The following is a 23,057-nucleotide window of genomic DNA, read 5'->3' on the forward strand; positions in this document are numbered from 1 at the left end:
AGCGGCTCTGCTTCAGATACTCTAAAAAAAAAAAAACGTTCTGACCTTGAACAATAAAATTTGTCAAATATATGAACATATAAAGAGTTATTAATATTGTGATATGAATGTAATCAGGTCTAACAGGGTAACAGGCCATTCTGACTAAAAATAAAAAGATAAAGATAAAGACAGACACTTTCACAGGATTAGTGAAATGTCGTAAAACATGACTTAAAACAACTGGTTCACATAAAGTAGAAAGAGAAGACAATAAGCATTCTATTTTCCATTGTTTATTGGTACATTTCTATTACAGAGCAACTACTGAATTGAAGCACACAAAGACCTTATTTCAAAAAGAAGTACATGTGAAACTTACTAAAGGAAAAAACTTTGACAAATTGCTGAAATACAATTCCATAACAGGACATCTTATTTAACATATTTCTCCATGAATTTTTTGTGGAATTCAGAGCGCAGTGTGTCATTAATGAAGCGCTTTTCTTTACGTGCTTCATCCACTCCTTTAGCGCAGTTCTTAAACACGACATCATCATCCCACCTGCCAAAAACAGAATGTGTTTGTGTGAATACGTGGAGCTGTTGATATTGCTGGACTCAAAGAGTACAGAAACTATGCAACATAAAAATGAGTGAAACGTTTACTATTAGATGGGCTGTACTTTTTTAGCGTTGCATCATCTTATTAGGGTTAGTTCACCCAAAAATGAAAATTCTGTCAGTAATTACTCACCCTCATGTTGTTCCAACCCCGTAAGACCTTTGTTCATCTTCGGAACACATATTAAGATATTTTTGATTAAATCTGGGAGCTGGATCACTCCTCCATAGGCTTCTAAAGGTTTGAAACTTGCTGGCCCAGAAAAATGTATTAAAGACATTGTTAATATAGTCCAAGTGACTCCAGTGGCTCAATGTTACACTACGTGAACTCACTCAAGGCCCAGAGAGAAGGAAATGAATAGTGGAATAAAGTCGTTATTTTTGTTGTTTTTTGCGCACAAAAAGTATTCTCGTCGCTTTGTAAACTTAAGATTGAGCCACTGTAGTCACTTGGACTATATTAACGATGTGTTTAATACATTTTTCTGGGCCAGCAAGATATAATGCCTTAGAAGCCTATGGAGGAGTGATCCAGCTCTCAGATTTAATCAAAAATATCTTAATTTGTGTTCCGAAGATGAACGAAGGTCTTACGGGGTTGGAACAACATGAGGGCGAGTAATTACTGACAGAATTTTCATTTTTGGGTGAACTAACCCTTTAAGCACTTTTTTTTGCTTCGGTTATAATACTGTAACATGGGTTTGAAGGTAACTTAAAGGAAAAGAACGAACAATCTTGTTACTTATTTTTACCACCACAAAATTACCTTCTTTTCACACTGAATGTGTTCTGGATCTGCGTTTGTTGTTGTTGTAGTTGTTGCTGCTGTTGCTGCTGGCCTGCCAGATTAAGCAGTGGATTCCCGCTCAGAATGTTCTCCATACGTATCCTCTCCTCTTCTGCTTTCTGCTCCCTTTCCTTAATTGCACACAGAACAACAAAAACAGTGAAGACTCAAGCCAATAAGATATCAAGCCTAAGAAAGGCATAAATGCACATGAAGGCTGGTCATTATCACCAAAGGAACCCTAACAGGGTGACCCTGATCATTGGGATTGACAATGTCAAGATTTAATTTGATTTTGATTCACAAGCTCGCAATTTGATTTAATTCTAATCAATAGTATAAAGTATATTTAAGGCAGTTTTTATAATACTAAAATAACTATAATAACCATATAGTAACTGCGTTTCCATTACAGATTTGCGCAAAACTTTTGCAATATTTTCTAAATGTCAATAAAAAACTATTGCGAAATTACAACGTTTCCATTAACCAATGTAATGCAACTGAAACGTAATTTTTTGCTCTCACAATAAGTCATTCCAAAAAACATGGCAACGGATGTTGGTAGGTTTACATATATCCCAGCCACCACACTGGCCATTATTTTTAATCGAAGGAGACATGGGCATGTTATCCAAGCATTAATGGCAAGGAAAGCCCCTTATACTTTGGAGCGGCTGCATATGAGGTGTTTCTCCCTTATATCTGCTTCGAGGTCTTGATTGTGGCATTTCTTTGAGGTTTAGAATACAGTATTCCCGTAATTCTTTTGTCTTTTATGAATTTAATAAAGAATCCTGTCTCGTCTTCTGTCCAAACATACCACGCCATCTACGTCAAGTGACCTGTAAATGCGCAAAACAGTTTTGCGAAATATTCCTTTTTCAAACTGCCTGAAAAACCACCTCATGCGAGCGTAATTTTTATTTTGCGATATATGGGAGTTTTTGCGAAACTGAAATGTTTCCGTTCAATTTGCGCAATTTAAAGGGTAATGGAAACGCGGCTAGTGACAATTATGTTTCTACAAAAATTTGGCTTTGAAATGTAAACATTCAATGTTGCTACTTCTGACAATCATCAGATCAGTAAAAGCATCCACCAACACTATCTTAACTCTTAGCCCCTTAAAGCTGCCCAGCTTACAAAGACTGAAATGAAAGAAACCCTGTGAATGGCCCACAGTGCCAAATGGAGGTAACTGTAAGGCGGGTGCCAAAAAGTCTGGGCTACCCCTCGAGAGAACACAAGGCTCTCCTTAAAAAATTAACATTTGAACTCTCTCCTGCTATGTAACAGCAACATCCGTCTCGGATGCACCCAATGCAGCTCACTTGGACAATCTCCCTCTTCTCCCACCTTCTCCTCCTCACCTACAACTCACTGAAAACCTATGCAATGTTAAGGATGTGCAAAAAGTAAATATGCATGTTTGGTATTATTTAAAATGTCTCTGTGCGCCTGGTAAAATGGTCTCATTCTCCCAACTATAATGAAAAGCTAAAAGAAGTTATAAAATATGAAAAAAGTGATGTGTCCCTTAAAGGTGTTCCCTCCCCCAGGATCCTCAAACTACCTCCTGTATGTAAAACAAGAACCCATTCAAATACAAATTCTGATCTCACCAAAATCTAATTAAAATGACAGACACCACCATTTGGTAAGAATATTGAATTATCTGGGTTTATAAGGAAAAGGAGCAGAAATGTTCGAGGAGTCTGTAGGTTGACTTCCCACACGACCGCTGTGTGTAATTTTCGTTGCCAGGTAAATGTTTCTTTAATTCCTCGATTTCCGAATTATTGTTATTGTAGTTGATTGACCGATGATTTTATTGTATGAATTGGATTTTGAATTATTGCTTCATTACCTGGTCAATACATTGTAAACACTTGATTTTATTCTGACTGACTCTGAGATTGTTTTCCCAAGTAGATTATCGGATTCGTATATTCCCACAAGTTTGCGTCAGATAAGTGAAAACTAATATTTGACATCAATTCAAGTGTACTTGGGTTGCAGAGACAAGTTAATTCTGTTTAGGGCAGCGAACGCAATCTGGGTGTGTCTAATTACATCTGTCTTAATTTAATGTTACTTTAGATAAGTGTACTTGAGAAATCACAGGCTTGGCCAAATCCAAAGCTATTATAAGTAAAGTTGGTGGCCAAAACCTCTACTGAAGTAAAACGATTAAATTAAGTTTAAGTGTATGCAATTTCCATGGGGGTTATTAAAGTATCTTTGATTGTGTAAGGGTGAAACCAACCGTCTAAGATATCATAGCTGATTACCTCTGTTTGGTGACCAAAACTGGCGAGATGGTGAGACCTCTAAGGACCTCTAAGTGATAAAGTTTCCTAATCTGTGCAGGTAAAACTTAATTAAAGAGTTAAAAAAGAATAATCAAACATTCGCTCCCTTTTTAATGATGCCCAGATATCATTAAAACCTTTTTCATTTATGGAGTCAGATGAAATAACGAGTTAATACATATGAGAAAATCTATTTTATTTAATCTTGTTGAGTTGCGTAAAAGGAAAGACAGTAACACGCAGAAAGCTTCACCCGTATTATTGGAAATCCGACATTGGGCCAATAGATGGGCTAACAGTACTGTGGCTGTTTTCACAATAGATTCATTCAAACATTCATTAAATATTGAGGAATTTGTTAAGTACATACATACATAATATATATTGTAGTGCATAAATTTAGCAAAATGCTCCTCTCTAGAGTTAATTTTTCTAACTATCAAGCTATAAACAATGCATGGACAATATTTCGTGACAATGTTTACATGCTGATTTATTTAGATCTTTTCACGGTTGAAACATTGAGCGATTACGAGACAGTAATTTATAGATTTTGGTAAGTTCTACTGTATGGTCAACATACCTTCTGATGTTCATTCAGGATTATTTTGTGCTATATCTAGTAGTAAAGAGAACGAGATGATCTGTTCAATTGCCGCTAAAACTAAGGCCCATTAAAGAGCGCCACAATGGTTTTGACTAAAAGATTGATTCTTGGGATTTAAGATTTAATATCAGTTAATCAAAATGAGAACCAAAAGTCTAGAAACCTTTATTTTCAACCCAGCCCTAGCTGAAATTATTTGATAAGGTTAAAAAAAAAAAATTGGTGATAATTGGTCAGTGAGGCTCACCTTCTTCTCCTGCTCCTCAGCTCGCTCCTTCTTGATCTTCTCCAGTTCAGCCAGCAGGGCGGCAGTGTCATCATCACTGTCAGAGCCGGAGTCAGAGTCATCTTCATCCTAAAACACACACATCATTTAAACTACAGCCAAAATCAATCCGTACACCTAAGTATATATAAAAAAAGTGTATGTACATCAGTGAGGGGATCGTCAGCATCCAGGTTGGCCGCAGGAATCTGATCCAGACGTGGCCGCTTGGAGGAGGATGAAGACGATGACGACGAAGTTGTGTGTTCTGAAGGAAACAGGAAAGGATCATGGTCAATGAACACAATGACCGAACAAAGCCACAAAAAAAAGTCACATATGCTTCCTCACCTCTTGCTCCTCTATCTCTGCCCTTAACAGCAACTCTCTCCCTCTCCTCCAGCTCACGTCTGAAATCACGAGCTCTCACCTCTTCTGGAGCATCCTGAGTGGGCTGCCTGCAGGGACACAAGCGTATCAGGAAGTTTCTTAATTCGGCATGAAACGATCACACAATCATTGAGTCCACAGGTACTAGACAAATTCTCCCCATATAATTGATTCTTCTGCAAAAGAAAGTCTGTAAACAGCAACTTCACCTGTATTTGATCTTGGTGTGTCCTGGCAGGTCTCTGCTGGAGTATTGTTTGGACAAAGCGCTCAGATCACCCTCTCCTTTGCCCCGTCCTCCTCGTGCGGGCTCAAACGTTGGCCTTGCCGCTGTGGTCATGTTTGGTTACCTGAAACTAATTATTTATAACATCAACTTAATGATATGACTTCAGTCTTCAGTCAAGTGTCTGATAAAGTTTAGAAATGTTCTACACTATGGAGATTTCATATAAACACATGAAATATGCTTTGTACCACAGTTGTAAAAATACAAAATTGCATTTTGGCATAGATTAATGTTGTTGTTATTTTAAAGTAAAATATAGAAATCTTTTCCTTTGTCACCATTAAATTCATTAGACAAAATGGAATGACTTAACCCACTTTCTAGACCTCTAAAAACAAGGAACCGTGGAATATTTTCTTTGTTTGATGAATATGTCAGAACACACGTGTAACGTCTGTAATGTTGACTGTTTATATGTTTATGTTCTCGATAAAAAACATGCTCGCTTTACGTTATGTTACTTGTGTTACATTATTTTACACTCACCTGCAGCAGGACGATATAAATCCCGCGTATACTTCTGAACTTATCAACGAGAACACAAATTAAACGTACTAACCCTAAACAACTAACTAAATCAAGCGAGTTTGTATTATTATTTTTTGCGATTAGCCCTTCTGTTGTTGCTCATTAATTATATCCCATCAGCCACCGCGATACGCACACTACAGTCACGTGTGTGGGGTCACGGTGGCCGCAGCGGGACAAACGTTGAAGCGAAGCGAGAATCAAATACACCTCATGATAACACAACGGATCGTTGTAAATCTGCAACAAATAAATGGAATTTATAGGGAATTGTATAAAGTTGTGTAAATACACAGACAATACTGACAACTAAAACCAAAGTCTAACGTTTTATATTGTTGCTGCGCAATGTTAGACATGGACTTATACTGACACCTAGCGGCGTGGATGCAACATCGCACAAAATGTCCTGTTACAGACTATATGGGTAGTAGCATGGAGTAGTAGCCTGATATTCGTTACAGATGCCATTGTAAAATACGCTGTTCAGTCAGCCATTTTTTTCACAAGTGATCTTACTAAAATAAACAAATCGTATTTGGTTGGTTATGTGAACTCATGATGTCGGCCCCCATGAGGCGACCCGCTGTGTCAATGGTCAGTATTTACTTAATCATCGATATAGTTCAGGCGTCACTATTTTAATTCGTTATTTTATCATCCTTCTTTTCAGAACAGGATCATCTAAAAGGTTTTGCAATACCACTTAAAAATCAGAATAAAATGAACCCGCCTCTCATCATGTGACACTGCTATGACAACAAATTCAGTAGAGATAAAGACCTGTCAACTCAACTGCTTCTTTAACTACAATTACAACACATTCTAAAATGAATTAATGTGCCCGCTAAATACTAAATTGTAAACAAAACTAAACTGAAAGTAAGAGTACACATGGAATAGTATTTATAAAACTTTTAAAATGCAAAACTATAATAATCTTGCACACTTTCAACAATTTCAATGCATCGATAAGGATACGCACACAAACTGAGGTTTTTACTAGCTTTAATATTCCTGAAACGTCTGTTGCAGAAAAAAAAAAAAAGTACAAAAGTGTCTGACAGTAAAAAGATGCAAATGCATGGAGGGACATAAGAGAGGCTCACTCACTAAAACAGCAGCATCTCATACAGGCCTGCAAAATTCATCTCTGAAATATCACTAATACGAAGCCAAACAAAACAGTGATTAATTAACATACAAAACCACACAGTTGACCAGGCAGTAAGACATGCAATAATACAGTCTTTTCCGTGTGTGAGAGTGAGAGAGAGAGAGAGAGAGATGAATTGAGCATCTATAAAAACATCATTATATCAGACACAAGTTCAATTCATAACATTCCATTTATTTGTTGACAGCACTTTCTGCTTCCTGTCAGTCTGTTTTCAGAAATTCAGAAATGTTTTGCATATGAGATCTGAGGCTGTGATCAGCCAGGGCTCCTGAAATGGCTCTATACAGTTCTGTCTGTTTTGTAAATATGTATGATTACTAAAACCGCTGAGAACAGCCAAAGTAAACGAACAAAAAAATTATAATTATAATAATTGAGATTTTTGCATATGTGACATCATCAGAATAATAAAACACAACACACAGAGAACCTGTGAGCAATGGAGGGTGAAGCTTCCTCACAGTAATGACACATCAAGGAAAGGGGTCATTGTAATGGCGTGAGGTCATTGCTATGGTAACAGCAGTGAGCTACTGCTGCGGTCAAACTTCTTGCCTTTCGAGAGTGCAGCAACCTGTTTCAACAATTCTCTGTTCTTCCCCTGAGAGACAAACACAAATCCACAGTTAGTGAATTATACATACACACACACAATTCAAAAGTTTTTTTTTTTTTTTTTAAAGAAAAATCTACTTTAATTCAGCAAAGATGCAATAAAAAAAAGAAAGATTTATTTAAATCAACTTTCTATTCATCGAAAAATAAAAAATATATCATGTTTTCACAAAAATATTAAGCACCACAACTGTTTTCAACATTGATAATAATAATAAGAAATGTTACTTGATCACCAAATCAGCAAAAAATGATTTCTGAAGGATCATGTGACACTGAAGTTTAGAGTAATGATGCTGAAAATTCAGCTTTGCCTTCACAGGAATAAATTAAAATTGGAAAAAAATATTCACAATATTACTGTATTTCTGATTAATTAAGCTTTGGTGAGCATAAAGGACTTCTTTCAAAGTGCTCATCAAAAAACTGACACAATTTCCACAGTTTTAACCATGACAATACTGACTGATAATGACAATTCCTGTTACCAGTTAAATTCATTGATTAGTATGTGTGGTGATTTGAGTTTGTTTTTAATGTCAGCTTCTGTGGCTATTTTCATGGTGCGAAAAATTTATGGTAAAAATATCAGGTTTTTAGAATTTATTTCTCGCTAAAAACTCTAAACCTATATTTAGTTTAACTTTGTTAATTTCTTCAGAAGAGTTAACTGAATGAAAAGGGTTTCTCACTGGTTTCAAAACCAGCACAATCTACTAAAACATGCTTCAATGATAAAGAGTTTTGACACAAAGAAAGTCTTCTTCTAGTATTAAAACTTGTGTCATCCTGGAATGGGTATAAACAATCTGGTCCCATCGGTTTGAGATAGAAACTTCTTCCAACATTGGGGCTAATTTCATGAAGTTTGTTCATAGTATATAGATCCCATTCTCTTTGCCATTGGTTATTAATATAGAAATGAACTATTGATCCATAGGAGGTACTGTGCAAATTTTGACGTCTGCTGATGTGGTGATTTGAGTATTGGAGAGTGTGTATGGTGTAAGTGACCTGTTGTTGCTCCATGGCCTCTTTGTGTGCTTTCTCCATGTTGTTCATCTTCACCCGCATATTTGACTCCTGATACTGAAAGTCTGCCTTCAGCTCTGTCAGCTGAAACGGTAAACAAATTCAGAAAATCTTCTTTGCAAACTGTATTGACAACACTGCATAGGAAGTTCAATTGGAATTTATTGTATTGCAACTCAAAATAAATACACCACAGTCACACAACAAATGCAAACCCAAATCTACATCAATACAATTTTTATATCTTCACTTATAGACTTCTAGTAACAGCTTAACCATTCAGCATAATTATCATCTTCGGCAGCAAAAGGACTGTGATGTGGACGGCTGATCACAGACAGCAGGATGAAACTCAGAAAGAGTCTAATGTTTCTGTATCTCATTTTAGAGTTTGTCATATAAAAATATAAAAGAGAACTGTATATGATACTGATTCAGTGAGTCAATGTAACTTGGAAGAGCAACAGCTATAACACTGACTCCATGTGAATGTTGTGTCAAAGTCAGGAAGTGGCATCACAAGTTACCTTCCTGTCTTTCTCAAGAATGGTCTGGTCTCTCTGCTGGAGCATGCGCTTCAATGACATCACTTCCTCTTTCAGTTGGCTAATCAAGATGAAGTTATCCGTGCCTCCAGAATCCATTGACTGAGTGATTGAACTACTGGAGGGAAAGAAAAAGAAATGTTTGGCATTGAAAGAAAGATTGTGTCAGCTTGTCCACACCGAGAAACCAACAAATAAAGGGGCAATTGCAATGAGAATTACCTGTCTCCATTGGATGGCTTTGTCTCTAGTTTGGGTTTTTTCTTTGGTGTTTCCTTCTGAATGCTACATAAGAAAAGCAAATTAGAGTTGATCCATCTCAACACAATCCCACAGCATGGACAAAGAGACACTGACCATCCTGAATATTAAACTACAGCCGAATAGAAACAGCATGCCGTGTGCGCATGTAAAAGAGACATGTCTCACCTCTGCTTCCACAGCCCCTGATCCTGCTCTGGACTTAAAGTACCACTCATTCTGTAACACACACAGTGACAGCATTTTCAATAAGCAATAGGGGTGGGAATCTTTTGGGACCTCGCGATTATATTCAATTCTTGAGGTTTCTCGATTCTTGATTTTGAATCAAATTTCAATTCAATATGAGCATTTTGATTGTTGTAGTGTGATTTTGTAGTTTACTGTTTTATGTTACTTTTCTAAATTGACTGCGGTAGACAGTTTAATAGGACTAGAAGAAAAAAAAAACACTGAATTAAATGTGAACCTTGAAATTTATTTCGTTTTTCTTCCCATTTTAGTCAACACAATATTATAAAACAAATACCCTTTAAGCTGATTACAATCATTACACACAGTCTTCTGTAATAAAGCAAGGTAGGAAATTTTATTTTTGATATAAAAAATAGGAACAAAGAAGCAAATTACAAAAAATAGGAAAAATATAATAGAAAAATATACAAATGAAATTTTAAAATAATAAAAAGTTTTTCAGGTACAGTTGCATAGGTTTATTAAATGTCGTAAAAAACACAACCGAAATTAAATAATCCAATGTAAAAATAAAACACTATAGTTTTCACTGTATGAATTAAATGCAAAGTGATTCATAAGAAGCATAAAAAGTGATTCAGTCAAAAGTTATTATTAACAAATAATTAGGGCGGCTGTCCCTTTAAGAATGAATGCACGGATGTAGTTACACATCCGATTTTCTCCCATTTGTTTTCATTCGTATAGTATGACACAACAGACTCTGTTTACATTGGAGGAACCGTTACACCCCTAGTGCTCATGCGCTTCGGTTGCTATCGGTATTTGTATTATATCATTCAAACTTACTTGTGATGTGAACTTCCGTGTCTGTGGTGCTGATGATGATGATGGTGTCTCTGGTGTTCTTTCTCACTGAGGGAAGAAGAGTTGGAGTGGGAAGAGCCAAGGCCTTTCCGCTGCTCTTTTGTTTTTTGTAGAACACGACGATATGACAGTGTGCAAAGCCAACATAAGAGCTTCCCATCCACCTGCAGAAAGAAAGAATTCTGCATCAAGTGTGTCCAGTGTTATTTTAGTATTATTTATATAATAGAACATTTATTATACTTTTATTTTTATATTTTCAGTTTTCATATTCAGTTTTAATAATTTTGTAGTGTTATTTTAACATTTCTATTTAGCTTTAAATCTCTTTTTACTTCAGTTTTAGTACTTTCCAAGGAAATATTTCTATTCATAATTTAATTTATTTAAATGAACACCATTTTTTAATAGTTTTAGTAAACAACACTGTGCACTCTTATTACACATGCTGTACACTTGGTTTGCATTTTGCCATGATGATGCATAAACACCTTTGATGTAAAAAAAAATTAAACTTGATACTTCTTAGTATTTAGTGATAAAAAAAGGCGCTGCAACAGTTCAGCTTAGGGTTAACTCATATTTTCAGCAATGTTATTTCAAACAGAATATCCAGAAAGAATATTGTTAAATGTTAAAATCAGCGCTGTCTCGGTAGCTTGCATAAAGTCAAAACTGCAGCTGTGGGCTACAATCAAATTCAAGATGGATTCATGGCCATAAAATAACATTTACATCATACATTTGAATGTTTTAAAAGTAAAGTCAATTTTATGAAGTTTTTGATACAAAAATAACTTTTATAAAGTCAAAATAATAAATTATGTTTTCAAACAGGTTGACCTTCAAACAAAAATGACACCAGCTTAAAGACATAACGGCAAATGTTTCCACATCTACAGTAGTGGCCAAAAGTGATGACCAGAGTGGATATTTTTTTAGTGACCCAACAAGTTCAATTAAACCATTAAAATATGAAGAAAATATTTTATATCTTAAATATGAGGGAAGAACAAAGCACTAAACTTGGTTAAAGTACTAAGCCGACAAAATAATTTGGCAAAAAAAAAAAAAATCTACAAATTTTATTTTACTATGCATTATTTCGTTAGTTCTCTCGTTTTTGCGTGCAGTCATAATTTTTTTTGGATGCCAGCCCGGCCAAAAATTATGTCTGCACCATTTGGCATGCTTTATTGAATTATCATAAAAAAACAATAGACTCCAAGCTCAACTACGCAATATGCTTGCAAAATCTTTAACAAATTTTTAATAATATTTGAATAAAGGAAAATAATAGAAAAACATTTCTAGGCCGTATATCACTTTTGGCCACTACTGTATGCATCATGAAGAACGCAATACACTGCTGTGCTGATCATAAATAAGTAAACTTGCGTGATCAGTTGTTAACATTGGTGGAAGGAATGGGATTTAATGATTCAGTTCTGTTTTGTGCATAAACCAACAGCAGTTTTGTACAACTTGCTCAGTAATTAATGACAGACATGACTGAGCTTTCAATGTGCTGAAATCTGAAAACAGTAACCTGTCAGAACCTGACAGCAATCTGTCAGAGCACGATGAATCACATCACACACATGCAGTCAGGAGAACACAGCCAGAGTGTGGATGAGTAATAAGACTGAATAATAATGTGCATGTGATTGGTCACCTTTCTCCTTCCCTCATCCTTCCTGTCGAAGGCACACTGCTGCTTGCACTGTTCGCAGGTCTGTGGAGGGCCGTACTTCTTCTCAGAGTTGGTGCAGCGCTGACATTTGGTCCCAATGAATGCAGCAATGATGTTACAGTACTGACATGGCTTCGGCTGGGAAAAAAAGAGGAAAAGATGTGTGTTAGTGCATTCACCTGCGGAATTTCCAGTAATTTAAACATTTATACTCTCACGTGAACTTACCGTTCCAAACTGTTTGACATTCTGTGCACATTTCTTACAGATAGTGTTGGTTTTGCTGAGAAAAAGGAAAGATCTTCCATTAGCGCAGATAGGATGATACATGTTTAGCAGACACTGTGGCTGGTGAGCAAAGACTTAGTTTCCCACGCTGATTGTGTATATGAGTGTCTCACCTCTCCTGCTGAAACTCTGACCGGCAGAAGGTGCATTTTACTATAGGGTGCGCGATCCGACACTCCTGGGAGGAAAAAAACATCCAATGATAGTGTAAACTTAAAAAGTGCTTTAATATATAGGTGTATAGGCAACATAAAAAACTAACAATGGCAGTGTTGTGTTTATTCATGAATGATTCATGTTACAATCTGATATACTGTATGACTGCATCTTTAGGCGTTTTCACACTTGGTCCTTTTCAGGGGTCTGAGCATGGATCGCTGGATTTTTGGCCCATATGCGAATACTCCAAACAATATCAGACCCTTTTAAAGCGAACCAAACAGACATATTCTTGGGACACTTTAGTTTGGTCAACAAATGCCTCCATACAAATCGGCTATTCATCAGGGCTGCTTCTGCTGACAGATCTCTCCAAATCAAATTAATAATTCCCAAAATACACTTGTCTAGGTCATTCTTATTCCAATCGCTTCCAAATTCTGTGAGAGAGAGACACAGCTGTGAGAAAGTCTTATGTTTTATATTACTATTAAAATACTGTATTAAATAACAATGTATGTTCAATAATGTATGGAGTGAATACTTGCTAGTTCTCATAATGCCCAATTTCTCCAGTCGATTTATTTAAGTACATTACTGGTTATGTACTTTTTTTTTATATTTAGAATGAATGCAATCACTGACAGTAGCCTACTAAAAAAAAAAAAAAAAAAAAAGCATTCAAATATTGCATCAATACTAGACATTAGGACAATTGTTAAATTGTAAAACCAATCATAATAATTTAAAACGTTTAAAATGTATACTATGAAATCAGTGATCTTGTGCTGCCATCTGTTTCTAACACATTTATGAATTATTAGCAAAGTAGAATCATGAATATTTCTGTGCTTATGTCACCATTGCCTTATGCCATAAATAAAAACACGATTTAAAGCAAACAACTCAAAATAAACTGGATGTATACGTGTGGAGGTGTGATATAGAGCATGAATATGGATGTAGTACTGCAACAAAACGTATATTTTTGTGCCAAAGATATGTTTCTATATTTTATATATATATATATATATATATATATATATATATATATATATATATATATATATATATATATATATTATGTTCAAAGTAAAACTAACTCAACAGAATTTGTAGAAATGTTGTTTAACATATTAATAAATAAAAAATAAATAAAAGCTTGGTGTCACAATGTAAGTGAATTGGATAAAATGTTACGGTAAAGTGTATAGGGTCAGGCATCGCGCATTAAATGTGACTAACTTATATCCAAAAAACAACAGTAAGAACACAAAGAGGTTTGAGACCCCATTACTACTTAAGTGGACCAAAAGAGGATCCGAGTCGTAGAACTTCTTTTAAAGAGGACTCAAATGTGAAAACATAATTGAAACACATAAATAGGTTAGGGCATCAGTGGTGTTTTAGCTTTAACAATGTCTGGAGGCTTCTGCCGTTCACAATTAACACTTAAATTACTCTCTGAAAAACACAGACAGTACACACACTTTTCCCCGAGACTCTTGAAGCGCATGTTAACAGTAAAGTTCCGTGCATGTGTACTCTCACCTTGCAGAGCTGCTGGCCCTGCGACAACTCCTCGAACGGGAACCGCTGGTTACACTTGGTGCAGGCGTACAGGGCCGATGTGGCCATCACCAACCCCACAAACACACAATTACCGCTGCTGTTAAAATATAACTACACTTACGCGAGGACGACCTTTACACATGAGACGAGGCGAGACCTGAGAAGATTCAATCCCAATTAAAACGGCAACTAATCCCGATAAATAAAATGGATCCAACCATCTAAAACTGCTCTGCGAATACTACTATAAAAACATCAATGGCTTATACTCATGACTAAGAACTAAATATAAACTAAAATATGGTCATACACAAAAAGAATAACTAAAACCCTGATTTCATAGCTCGGTATTTCGGCTCCAAGCGAGAATTTTTGCTTTCTCCTTTTTGTATCTCCGTCGACGCACGAACCGGATGCGACCTGTGACTACAAAGGAAAGACTCAACAGCCAATCGGGAGCCTGCGCCAATCGGCGGGAAGAGTGGTTTTAAAATATAAGCACCAATCGAAGACCTCGTCCCACCCCTTTAAAGAACTACGCAATGTGTTTTGTGACGTGTTAGTGATGTAAAAATATCACCCTTTCTTACAGTGAGTGTCAAAAAAGAGTCAACAATTTTCTTAAGAAAATACTCGGATCTGATTTTGACACTAAATGCTCCTTTTGTCAGAATGACACTGAAACTCTTCTTCATGTTTTGGTCGTGCAACTATACTTTTCAGCTCTGGAGAGATGTTGATCTGTTAATCTCAAGGTTTTTGTTTGAAGCGGATCCAAATGCCTGCTTTATAATAAACCTAATTCTCTTTCTATTTAGATTTTATATTCATAAATGTAAATTTTCGAATTGTAAACCTATTTTTTTAGTATTCTTACAAGAGAAAACATGATTTAGGCCTACTTTCAATTTCACTTTCCATTAACAAAAAAGCGCTCAGAACATGTGTATTTTTTTATTAATTTGTGTAATGCCCTCCTCTTTACTTTCTTTTCTTTTTCTTTACTTTCTGTCTTTTTCTGCTTTGAGCTATGGTATTATTTGTTCATGTTTTCTTTATTCTCTCTATTAGTGCTGTTCTTAATTATGTTCTATTTTTCATACCTCTAATGCTCATAAACTGAATGTTCAAATAAAGCATCTAAAAAAGTGAAACAGGAAAGAATACGACAGTAAAATGGTCTCAGAGCAAAACATAACAGAACGGTGTATATTAGAAGCAACACATCCCCCTTCAGAAATAGAGAGAACCCAATTGTATTATAAAAATAATTATAATAATTGTTTATTTTATTGGAATTACAGTAGGGGCATTTAAGGAATATTTAATATGATCATTTGGGATTTCCAGAAGAATAATCTCAATTTTAGAGCTGTAGAGAGGTTTTCAGCAGACAGTCAGATTCCAATAAAAAATTACAAAAATGTTACAGAAACCCAAACATTATACTCACTTATTTAACCTGAACTATTTTTAACCAGTGTTCACAAGTATTGCGTTTTGCTCTGTGTTCTGCTCATTGTGCATTAGTATGCAGTTTACTGAAACTTTTAGGCTCTACATGAACCTGGTACATCCAAACTATTTGTGATAGATATAGATTTAAATATGAAGAGTTCAGATGCAAAAGCCTCTAAGTGCCATCTGAAATTTTCTTCTAGAATGATCATTTTTATAAAGCTTGTATATTTAAGTTAAATAATTTCACTTAAATGACAATTAATAGGTATTTGCATTGCCATTTAAGTGAAATTATTGAACTTAATATACAAGCTTGATCAAAATGATCGTTCTAGAAGAAAATTTCAGATGGCACTTAGAGGCTTTTGCATCTGAAATCTTCATATATAGATATTTCAACTAAAGATATAAACTTGTTCTTTATATATATATATATATATATATATATATATATATATATATATATATATATATATATATATATATATATATATATATACACACTACCGTTCAAAAGTTTGGGGTCAGTAAGATTTTTAATGTTTTTAAAAGAAGTATCTTCTGCTCACCAAGGCTGCATTTATTTGATTAAAAATACGAACAAAAACAGTAATATTGTGAAATATTATTCCAATTTAAAACAGCTGTTTTCTATGTGAATATACAGTAAAGTGTAATTTATTCCTGTGATCAAAGCTGAATTTTCAGCATCATTACTCCAGTCTTCAGTGTCACATGTTCCTTCAGAAATCATTCTAATATGATTATTTGATGCTCAAGAAACATTTATGATTATTATCAATGTTGAAAACAGTTATTTACATTTTTATTTCATGATGCTATGATGAATAGAAAGTTGAAAAGAACAGAATTTGTCTGAGATGGAAAGTTTTTGTAACATTAAACACTACCGTTCAAAAGTTTGGGGTCAGTACGAATTTTAATTTTATTTTTGGGGGAAAGAAATAAAATAAATCAATACTTACACACAAAAGAACCAAATACAAAATACTAAAGATTGCATGCACATGAAACTCTTTAAACGTTATGAGTTTCATGTAAATGTAATCTTTAGTAGGTTATTTTGTATTTGGTTCTTTTGTGTTTTTTTCTACACTCTTTTCCCCCATGTGAATAAAACCTTTATTATCTATTATGGTTCAGCGCGTCACTCGATGCAAAATAAACGCGACGGGCGTTTTATTATAACGCACAATTCTGTGCGACAGATAAAAAGATGGCGGATCACTCGGTGAGTAATGGACAGACGGTTGGTTTTTATGTTGTCTTATTCGCGATTTAAATAACATTTGTCCTGTGTTTGTTGGTCGATGTGATTCATAAATGCGTTATGTCCTCTTAGGGTGAGATCACTGAGGGCTGTCGACTGCCTGTGCTGCGAAAAAATCAAGAAAATGAAGACGAATGGCGTAAGTATCAGCCTGACAGCTGCGGATAGAATGTAAACAACATTTGTCGCAAGCGCAAAACTAGCTACACGTAAATTGCAGTATATACGCATATTTAAGGATATAACTGCTTGCTTGTCCAAAAGTAATTGATCATTTTGTCTCTTCATAGCTTTGGCTGAAATTCTCAGTGTCAAAGACATCCCTGGGAGAAAGCTTTACTATGTCCACTATATTGACTGTGAGTATTAACTATCAGCCGGACTAAATACTTTGGTCACTTACCTAATTTCTTTCCTACAGTGTTAATATTTATATAATGCATGATTCCATTTATTTAGCCATTAATTGGAAAGAAAAAACTCAACTAAATCTGTTGTTGTTTGTTGTTAGTCAATAAGCGCCTGGACGAATGGGTTACTCCAGACCGACTGGACATGAAAAAGCTCCAGTTTCCCAAGAAGGAGGCGAAGACTCCCATGAAGAATGGCTTGCCTGGGTCTCGGCCGAGCTCCCCAGAGAGAGACGTGGTAAGAGAATCTACTTTGTACCCAGTTACATTAAATGTAGAAACAAAACTCCACCACATCAATGATAAAAATATATAACATTCACAGTTTTTGTTCAAATTTGCATGCTTTTCAGTCCATTTACCATCTTGTTACTTTCTGTTTAAATTTAGAAGAAGAGTCTAGATCTCCACGGTCAGTCTGCTTCAGCTCCTTCAAGAGGCAAAACCCTCCCCACACCGGTACAGACGAACCCTGCCCATTGTATTTTACTGATCAATCTGTCCTACAAGAGTTTACGGCGAATGGGCTGAATTAAAGACTAGTTTGAATAAACTCATTATACACTTTCCAAACAGTGTGAGGGAAGCAGTTTTTGCCTCATCTCAATTTCAACTGCAGATTGCAGAACCTTATGTGTGACATAATTTAAAGATATTTATCCCACAATAATGGTAGCATTGTTAAAGGCATTACATGAGATTGAAACTTTTGAAATGCACATTTAAGATAGCCGATACGTTGTTAGTATTTGTTGCACAGGGAATTAAATGGATAGTTCACCCATCTTACAGGTTTGGAATGACATGAGGGTGACATGAATTTTCATTTTTGGGTGAACTATCCCTTCAAATAAGATGTTTTATTAATTTTAAAGCAAATCTATTAATTTTGCAATCTTTATGGAAAAGCTCTCAATGCATCCAGACCTCATTAGTCATTCTCATTACTTATTACTCCTTAGTTATTTTCATGAGGTAAGTGGCAGGTGTTCACTAATGGTTATGTTGTTATATATGATGGATTTTAGTGCCTTTTTAAAGATTAAAAAGTAACACTCATTTCTGTTTGATCTTACAGAAAAGGAAAGCAGAGTCAGTCTCTTTGGCAACACAAGTGACCGCAGCGACTCCAGTGCCTTCACTTCCTGGTTCTGCAGAGGCGAGTCAGGCCTCTGTATATCCAACAATTAGAGATTCCCCTTTCAGCATCAAATCCAGAGAGGAGCATGAACCACTCACCTCTCTAACAACAGTAAGGAATTACTTTAAAACAATTTAAGACCAGTGTCTCTTTTTGCAAAACAACAATAATAATAATCCTTATTATTATTATTATTATTATTAAGTTGTAAGTATAAAATATTTTTTTAATATCATTTAACAATCAAACCTTTCTTTATTTCCTCTGCTTCTTCCACCTGGAAGAATGGCACAATGTCCATTCAGCGTCATCTCATTCCTCCGCAGCCTGGGAGAAAAAGAAAAAATTGTGGCGGGACAGATGAGGTAAGTCCTTCAGCTTAAAATTAAACATCACACATTTTATTGTTATTTGGCAAGAACATGTTGCTGTGAGATGTTAAGAATTTGATTGTTAGGCATTTCACATATCCTTTATTTCTCATGAAGGAACTTAATGTTTATGATGTTATACAAATTCTGTGCTATGCAAAGTTTTACTTTAAAAACCAACACTGACTACCATTGAGATGGCAAGTCTGTACCTGATTTCCAATCAAAACCAAATCCATCAAATGTTTTCCAAATAAATATAACTCTTTCTGCTCCATCAACTACCTTACTCCTCTAAAGTGTCCAAAATTATTGCAACCCCTTGTGTTTTTCTAGATGGTAAAGGTGTTCCAGAATAACAGTCCCCGCTGCTCCACCGTCTATTTGCTGCCAGGAGAGGTCTGGCTCATTTACTTCCCTTTGCTTTGTTGAGTGCCTTGCCAGAATGGAGGCTTTGGGCTGTTAAAGATGTTTCTTGATACAATGGATTCTGTAAATGCAGTATATATTTATCACTATGAAAGAAATCAGGAAAACCTGACATTAATAACAATGAAAAACAAAACAGTTTACATAAAACCCACAAACATTTTTTAATATGAAAGACATTCATGTTATCGATGTAATTCTCCCTAACACTACTCTCTGATCTCAGGACTCTCAGGACAGTTCAGATGGAATCCCATCTGCCCCGCGCATGACCGGTAGTTTGGTGTCAGACCGCAGTCATGATGACATCGTGACGCGAATGAAAAACATAAACTGTATAGAGCTGGGCCGGCACAGGCTGAAGCCTTGGTACTTCTCTCCATACTCACAGGAGCTCACCTCTCTGCCCATTCTCTACCTCTGTGAATTCTGTCTCAAATACCTCAAGAGCCTCAAATGTCTTCAAAGACACCTGGTAAGAGTAGTTTCAAGACTTAAGCTTAAGGTGTGGTCACACTGGTGAAATTTCACGGGCAATAAAAAGTCCATTGTCAGTGGCTTACACTTTCAAACCAAGCATCTTTCTGTTGAACATTTCCAGCCTCATGCGAAACTCTCAATAGCATGGAGGATTCCTATTGAAATGACCCACTAAATTTTGCTGGACAATAATAAATATGACCATATCTTTAAATAGCTGTTATTATATAGTTTTAGATGCCTTTTATATAATTTTTAGTACATTTGATATACAATTACACCCCCTGTAACCTATACAGACAAAATGCAACCTTCGGCATCCTCCAGGAAATGAGATCTACCGCAAAGGAACCATCTCCTTTTTTGAAATAGATGGCAGGAAAAACAAGGTGTGTCATTTTTTTTTCTTCCACTAATAATGTCCTGTGCACTGTTGCAGTATGTACTGTACATCTATGTGGTCTCTTGATGGTCTTTTAAATCTGTGATTCTTTTCCCAGGCATATTCCCAAAATTTGTGTTTATTGGCTAAATGCTTCCTGGACCACAAGACCCTGTACTACGACACGGATCCTTTCCTCTTCTATGTTATGACGGAGTATGACTCAAAGGGTTTCCATATAGTTGGCTACTTCTCAAAGGTATATTTCCTCTCTGCTGGCATCTGTTGTTTGCTTTTTAATTCTTCAAACATTCGCTTGTGCTATATTTATTTCAAATGAATTCTTCTTGTTTTGATATTCTCTAATATAAAGTGACCAAATACTGTTTGAGGCCACTATATTCTAATTCACCATGAAATCAAAATGGATAATTCTTGTTTTTTTATGGAATTTTGAAGAATGTAATATAAATGATTTATCTGGCATGTGATTATTTATTTTAAAATGAATGTGCCCTCTTTAATCAAAATAACTTTCCCTCGCTCTTGCAATGACATCTCTTCTCTTCTCTGATGATGTGTTTACTGGTCTGACATTCTGTCATTGACATGACATCACAGCAGTAGCAAACCACATTCCAGATGGACAAAATCAAGTTTCTGCCTACATTTTGTCTTGTTCAAGAAGCTGTTTCACTCGAATATTCATCACAATAAGGAAGAAAAGACTATCATAACCTCTGTTTCATGATGACTTTAATGTCTTTTTTTACTCTCTTATTAAAGGAGAAAGAATCAACAGAAGACTATAATGTGGCCTGTATTCTGACGTTACCACCTTATCAGAGAAGAGGCTATGGAAAACTACTAATTGAGTTCAGTGAGTAATTTTACAGTTCTTTAGGACTAGTCAAATTTGGTTATTATGGTAATTAATTTTCAGTCAATATTTTATGCCTCAGTTTTATTTGTGAAATATAATAAGCTCTAAATGTCATAGCCCCTGTTTCACATCTCTGCTTCCAAGGTTATGAGCTCTCAAAGGTGGAAGGAAAGACAGGTACCCCAGAGAAACCTCTGTCCGATTTGGGCCTGCTCTCCTACCGCTCATACTGGTCCCAGACCATTCTGGAGATACTCATGGATCTCAAATCAGAGAATGGAGAACGGCCACAGATCACCATCAAGTATGTGCCCAACTCTTTGTGTTGTACTAAAGAAATACTTTGTAGGCACAAAGTTCTAGCAGTGTTCTCGCTTTTGTTGTTCTTAGCGAAATTAGCGAGATCACGAGTGTCAAGAAAGAGGATGTGATATCAACTCTTCAATACCTCAACCTCATCAATTATTATAAGGTAAGAAATCACTTCCAATGAAAAGGAGTAATTAGCTATATTCTTTGCTAATTCAGATACTGAAGGGGTCTTTCAGGGTGATTGATTTTGCTCTCTTCCCTCGCAGGGTCAATATATCCTCACCTTGTCCGAGGACATAGTGGAAGGCCACGAGCGTGCCATGCAGAAACGCCACCTCCGCATTGATCCCAAATGCTTGCATTTCACTCCTAAAGACTGGAGCAAGAGGGGGAAGTGGTGAAGGACAGAGAGAGCAGGGCCACTAGCTCACAGACACACAGGAATTCAAACCAACATAAATACTGTAAATAAACTTGTATTTATGTACTTTCTTGGTTTTTATAAGAAGAACTTCTCTACAGATATGGAGGCATTTAAAAAATGTAACTGAATGTGATAATGTGTAAATAAACAGTCTGTTTGTACTGTTTGGGGAGTTGATTTTACTTGCCAAATGCAAACTGGGAACATGTATGACATTATGATGAGTGATTAAAAACCTTTTAGTGGGTTTTAACTCCATTTTTTCTCACATTTGCTATAGATTAAAAGCATGTGCTACATGACAAATGGTATAGCAATATATATTTTCTTAGTGTTAGTCCCGCTCATTTGCAGGGTCCACTTCATCGGAATTAGCGCACGCATTAGATTTGGCATAGGGTTTATGCCGGATGTTCTTCCTGACAAAACACAGAGTTCTGGAACACACTCACTCGCTCATATTCCTATGGCCAATTTGATATATCCAATCCATCTAACCTGCATGTCTTTGGACTGTGGGGGAAACCCACACTGACACTGGGAAATCACACAAACTCCACACAGAAAGGACAGGAGCTGGGGTTCGAACCGTGATAAATGTTATAGCGATGTACGACTGGGATTAACATTTGGAAAAGAGCCAGCCCCACCTTTCATTCAACAATAAAACAGCAGGTGAAGGAGGACAACAGTGGGGCCATGATTAAAGTCGTTAGGTAAATCAGACACTTGATAATTGACATTTGAAAGCTTGGTTGGATGCAGTGTTATTTTGTTTTTTATTTATATACTAATGTAGTATTTATTAACCATTTGAATTAGCCTTTTATTTTAGTATTCAGTTTTCATTGTAATTTTAATTAAAAGTTTTTAGTAATTTTGTTACATGCTTTGGTAATTTTTTTAAGCTAAAATTTATTTTTTAGCTATATTCATTTTAGTATTTGAACTTATTTCTGTTATTTGCCATGTAAGGATTTTTCTTTTTATTGAAATTTTTCTTGTATATTTTATTCCAGCTTTATTTCAATTCACCTTTGGCTAAGCCACGCCCTAGAATGTAGATTGACCAATCACAGCGCAGCCAAGAACGAGCTCCGACAGAGGTCGGACACTTTTTCTAAGCGCTCCATTGACTTTAACGCAGGCGTCTCATATTTTTGGTCTCGGCAGGCTATTACCGTCGTAGTTTTATCAAAAATATGGTTAAACGTTGTGCCTGGGGCATTTGTAACACAGATACGCGTTTCCCAGAGAGGTTGGAGGGGGGTGTCCG

The 23,057-nt window shown here is 35.8% G+C and overlaps 3 protein-coding genes and 1 long non-coding RNA gene across 6 annotated transcripts; 1 reads left to right on the plus strand and 3 right to left on the minus strand.

Moving 5' to 3' along the window:
- Window positions 1-255: 255 nt before the first annotated feature.
- On the minus strand, window positions 256-6,114 carry cwc15 (CWC15 spliceosome associated protein homolog). Of its 2 annotated transcripts, none has more exons than XM_081366454.1 (7): window positions 5,749-6,114; window positions 5,183-5,329; window positions 4,935-5,041; window positions 4,751-4,851; window positions 4,566-4,673; window positions 1,376-1,527; window positions 256-544 (listed from the first exon to the last, which is right to left on the minus strand). In XM_081366454.1, the coding sequence occupies exons 2-7, from the start codon at window positions 5,311-5,313 to the stop codon at window positions 415-417; spliced, it is 729 nt and encodes a 242-aa protein (XP_081222580.1). In that variant the 5' UTR covers window positions 5,314-5,329; window positions 5,749-6,114; the 3' UTR covers window positions 256-414. The 2 variants fall into 2 exon arrangements, with proteins under 2 accessions (XP_081222580.1, XP_081222581.1); XM_081366455.1 differs by having other exon boundaries at window positions 257-544; window positions 5,183-5,323; window positions 5,749-5,943.
- Window positions 6,115-6,781: 667 nt separating this feature from the next.
- Window positions 6,782-14,700, minus strand: fam76b (family with sequence similarity 76 member B). Of its 2 annotated transcripts, none has more exons than XM_081366452.1 (10): window positions 14,177-14,700; window positions 12,580-12,644; window positions 12,407-12,461; window positions 12,161-12,316; window positions 10,468-10,649; window positions 9,592-9,642; window positions 9,385-9,447; window positions 9,145-9,280; window positions 8,600-8,701; window positions 6,782-7,571 (listed from the first exon to the last, which is right to left on the minus strand). In XM_081366452.1, exons 1-10 carry the CDS (start codon window positions 14,261-14,263, stop codon window positions 7,482-7,484), a joined length of 987 nt encoding a protein of 328 aa, XP_081222578.1. In that variant the 5' UTR covers window positions 14,264-14,700; the 3' UTR covers window positions 6,782-7,481. The 2 variants fall into 2 exon arrangements, with proteins under 2 accessions (XP_081222578.1, XP_081222579.1); XM_081366453.1 differs by having other exon boundaries at window positions 9,145-9,277; window positions 14,177-14,659.
- Window positions 14,701-16,832: 2,132 nt separating this feature from the next.
- On the plus strand, window positions 16,833-22,082 carry kat5a (K(lysine) acetyltransferase 5a). The gene is made up of 15 exons (XM_081366451.1): window positions 16,833-16,910; window positions 17,022-17,088; window positions 17,240-17,308; window positions 17,461-17,597; window positions 17,750-17,818; window positions 18,438-18,611; window positions 18,785-18,865; window positions 19,208-19,270; window positions 19,527-19,775; window positions 20,080-20,169; window positions 20,281-20,421; window positions 20,949-21,042; window positions 21,190-21,349; window positions 21,436-21,517; window positions 21,624-22,082. The coding sequence occupies exons 1-15, from the start codon at window positions 16,896-16,898 to the stop codon at window positions 21,756-21,758; spliced, it is 1,626 nt and encodes a 541-aa protein (XP_081222577.1). The 5' UTR covers window positions 16,833-16,895; the 3' UTR covers window positions 21,759-22,082.
- On the minus strand, window positions 19,235-22,944 carry LOC308691365. The gene is made up of 3 exons (XR_014030252.1): window positions 22,817-22,944; window positions 21,641-21,733; window positions 19,235-19,361 (listed from the first exon to the last, which is right to left on the minus strand). It is a non-coding gene; the product is annotated as an uncharacterized lncRNA (long non-coding RNA).
- Window positions 22,945-23,057: the final 113 nt, after the last annotated feature.

This window comes from Scardinius erythrophthalmus (genome assembly GCF_964197995.2).
Source record: "Scardinius erythrophthalmus genome assembly, chromosome: 5".
In the NCBI taxonomy this organism is placed as follows: Eukaryota; Metazoa; Chordata; class Actinopteri; order Cypriniformes; family Leuciscidae; genus Scardinius; species Scardinius erythrophthalmus.

Coding starts and splice junctions, on each gene's coding strand:
- cwc15 (XM_081366454.1), bottom strand. CDS start 5,313: ATGACCACAGCGGCAAGGCCAACGTTTGAGCCCGCACGAGGAGGACGG. Junction 5,042..5,182: donor CACACCAAGATCAAATACAG/GTGAAGTTGCTG, acceptor GTGTCCCTGCAG/GCAGCCCACTCAGGATGCTC. Junction 545..1,375: donor ACATTCAGTGTGAAAAGAAG/GTAATTTTGTGG, acceptor TGTTTTTGGCAG/GTGGGATGATGATGTCGTGT.
- fam76b (XM_081366452.1), bottom strand. CDS start 14,263: ATGGCCACATCGGCCCTGTACGCCTGCACCAAGTGTAACCAGCGGTTC. Junction 12,462..12,579: donor TCAGAGTTTCAGCAGGAGAG/GTGAGACACTCA, acceptor CCTTTTTCTCAG/CAAAACCAACACTATCTGTA. Junction 10,650..12,160: donor AGGATGAGGGAAGGAGAAAG/GTGACCAATCAC, acceptor TTCTTTCTGCAG/GTGGATGGGAAGCTCTTATG.
- kat5a (XM_081366451.1), top strand. Junction 18,612..18,784: donor CACTCACCTCTCTAACAACA/GTAAGGAATTAC, acceptor TCCACCTGGAAG/AATGGCACAATGTCCATTCA. Junction 21,350..21,435: donor CGGCCACAGATCACCATCAA/GTATGTGCCCAA, acceptor TGTTGTTCTTAG/CGAAATTAGCGAGATCACGA.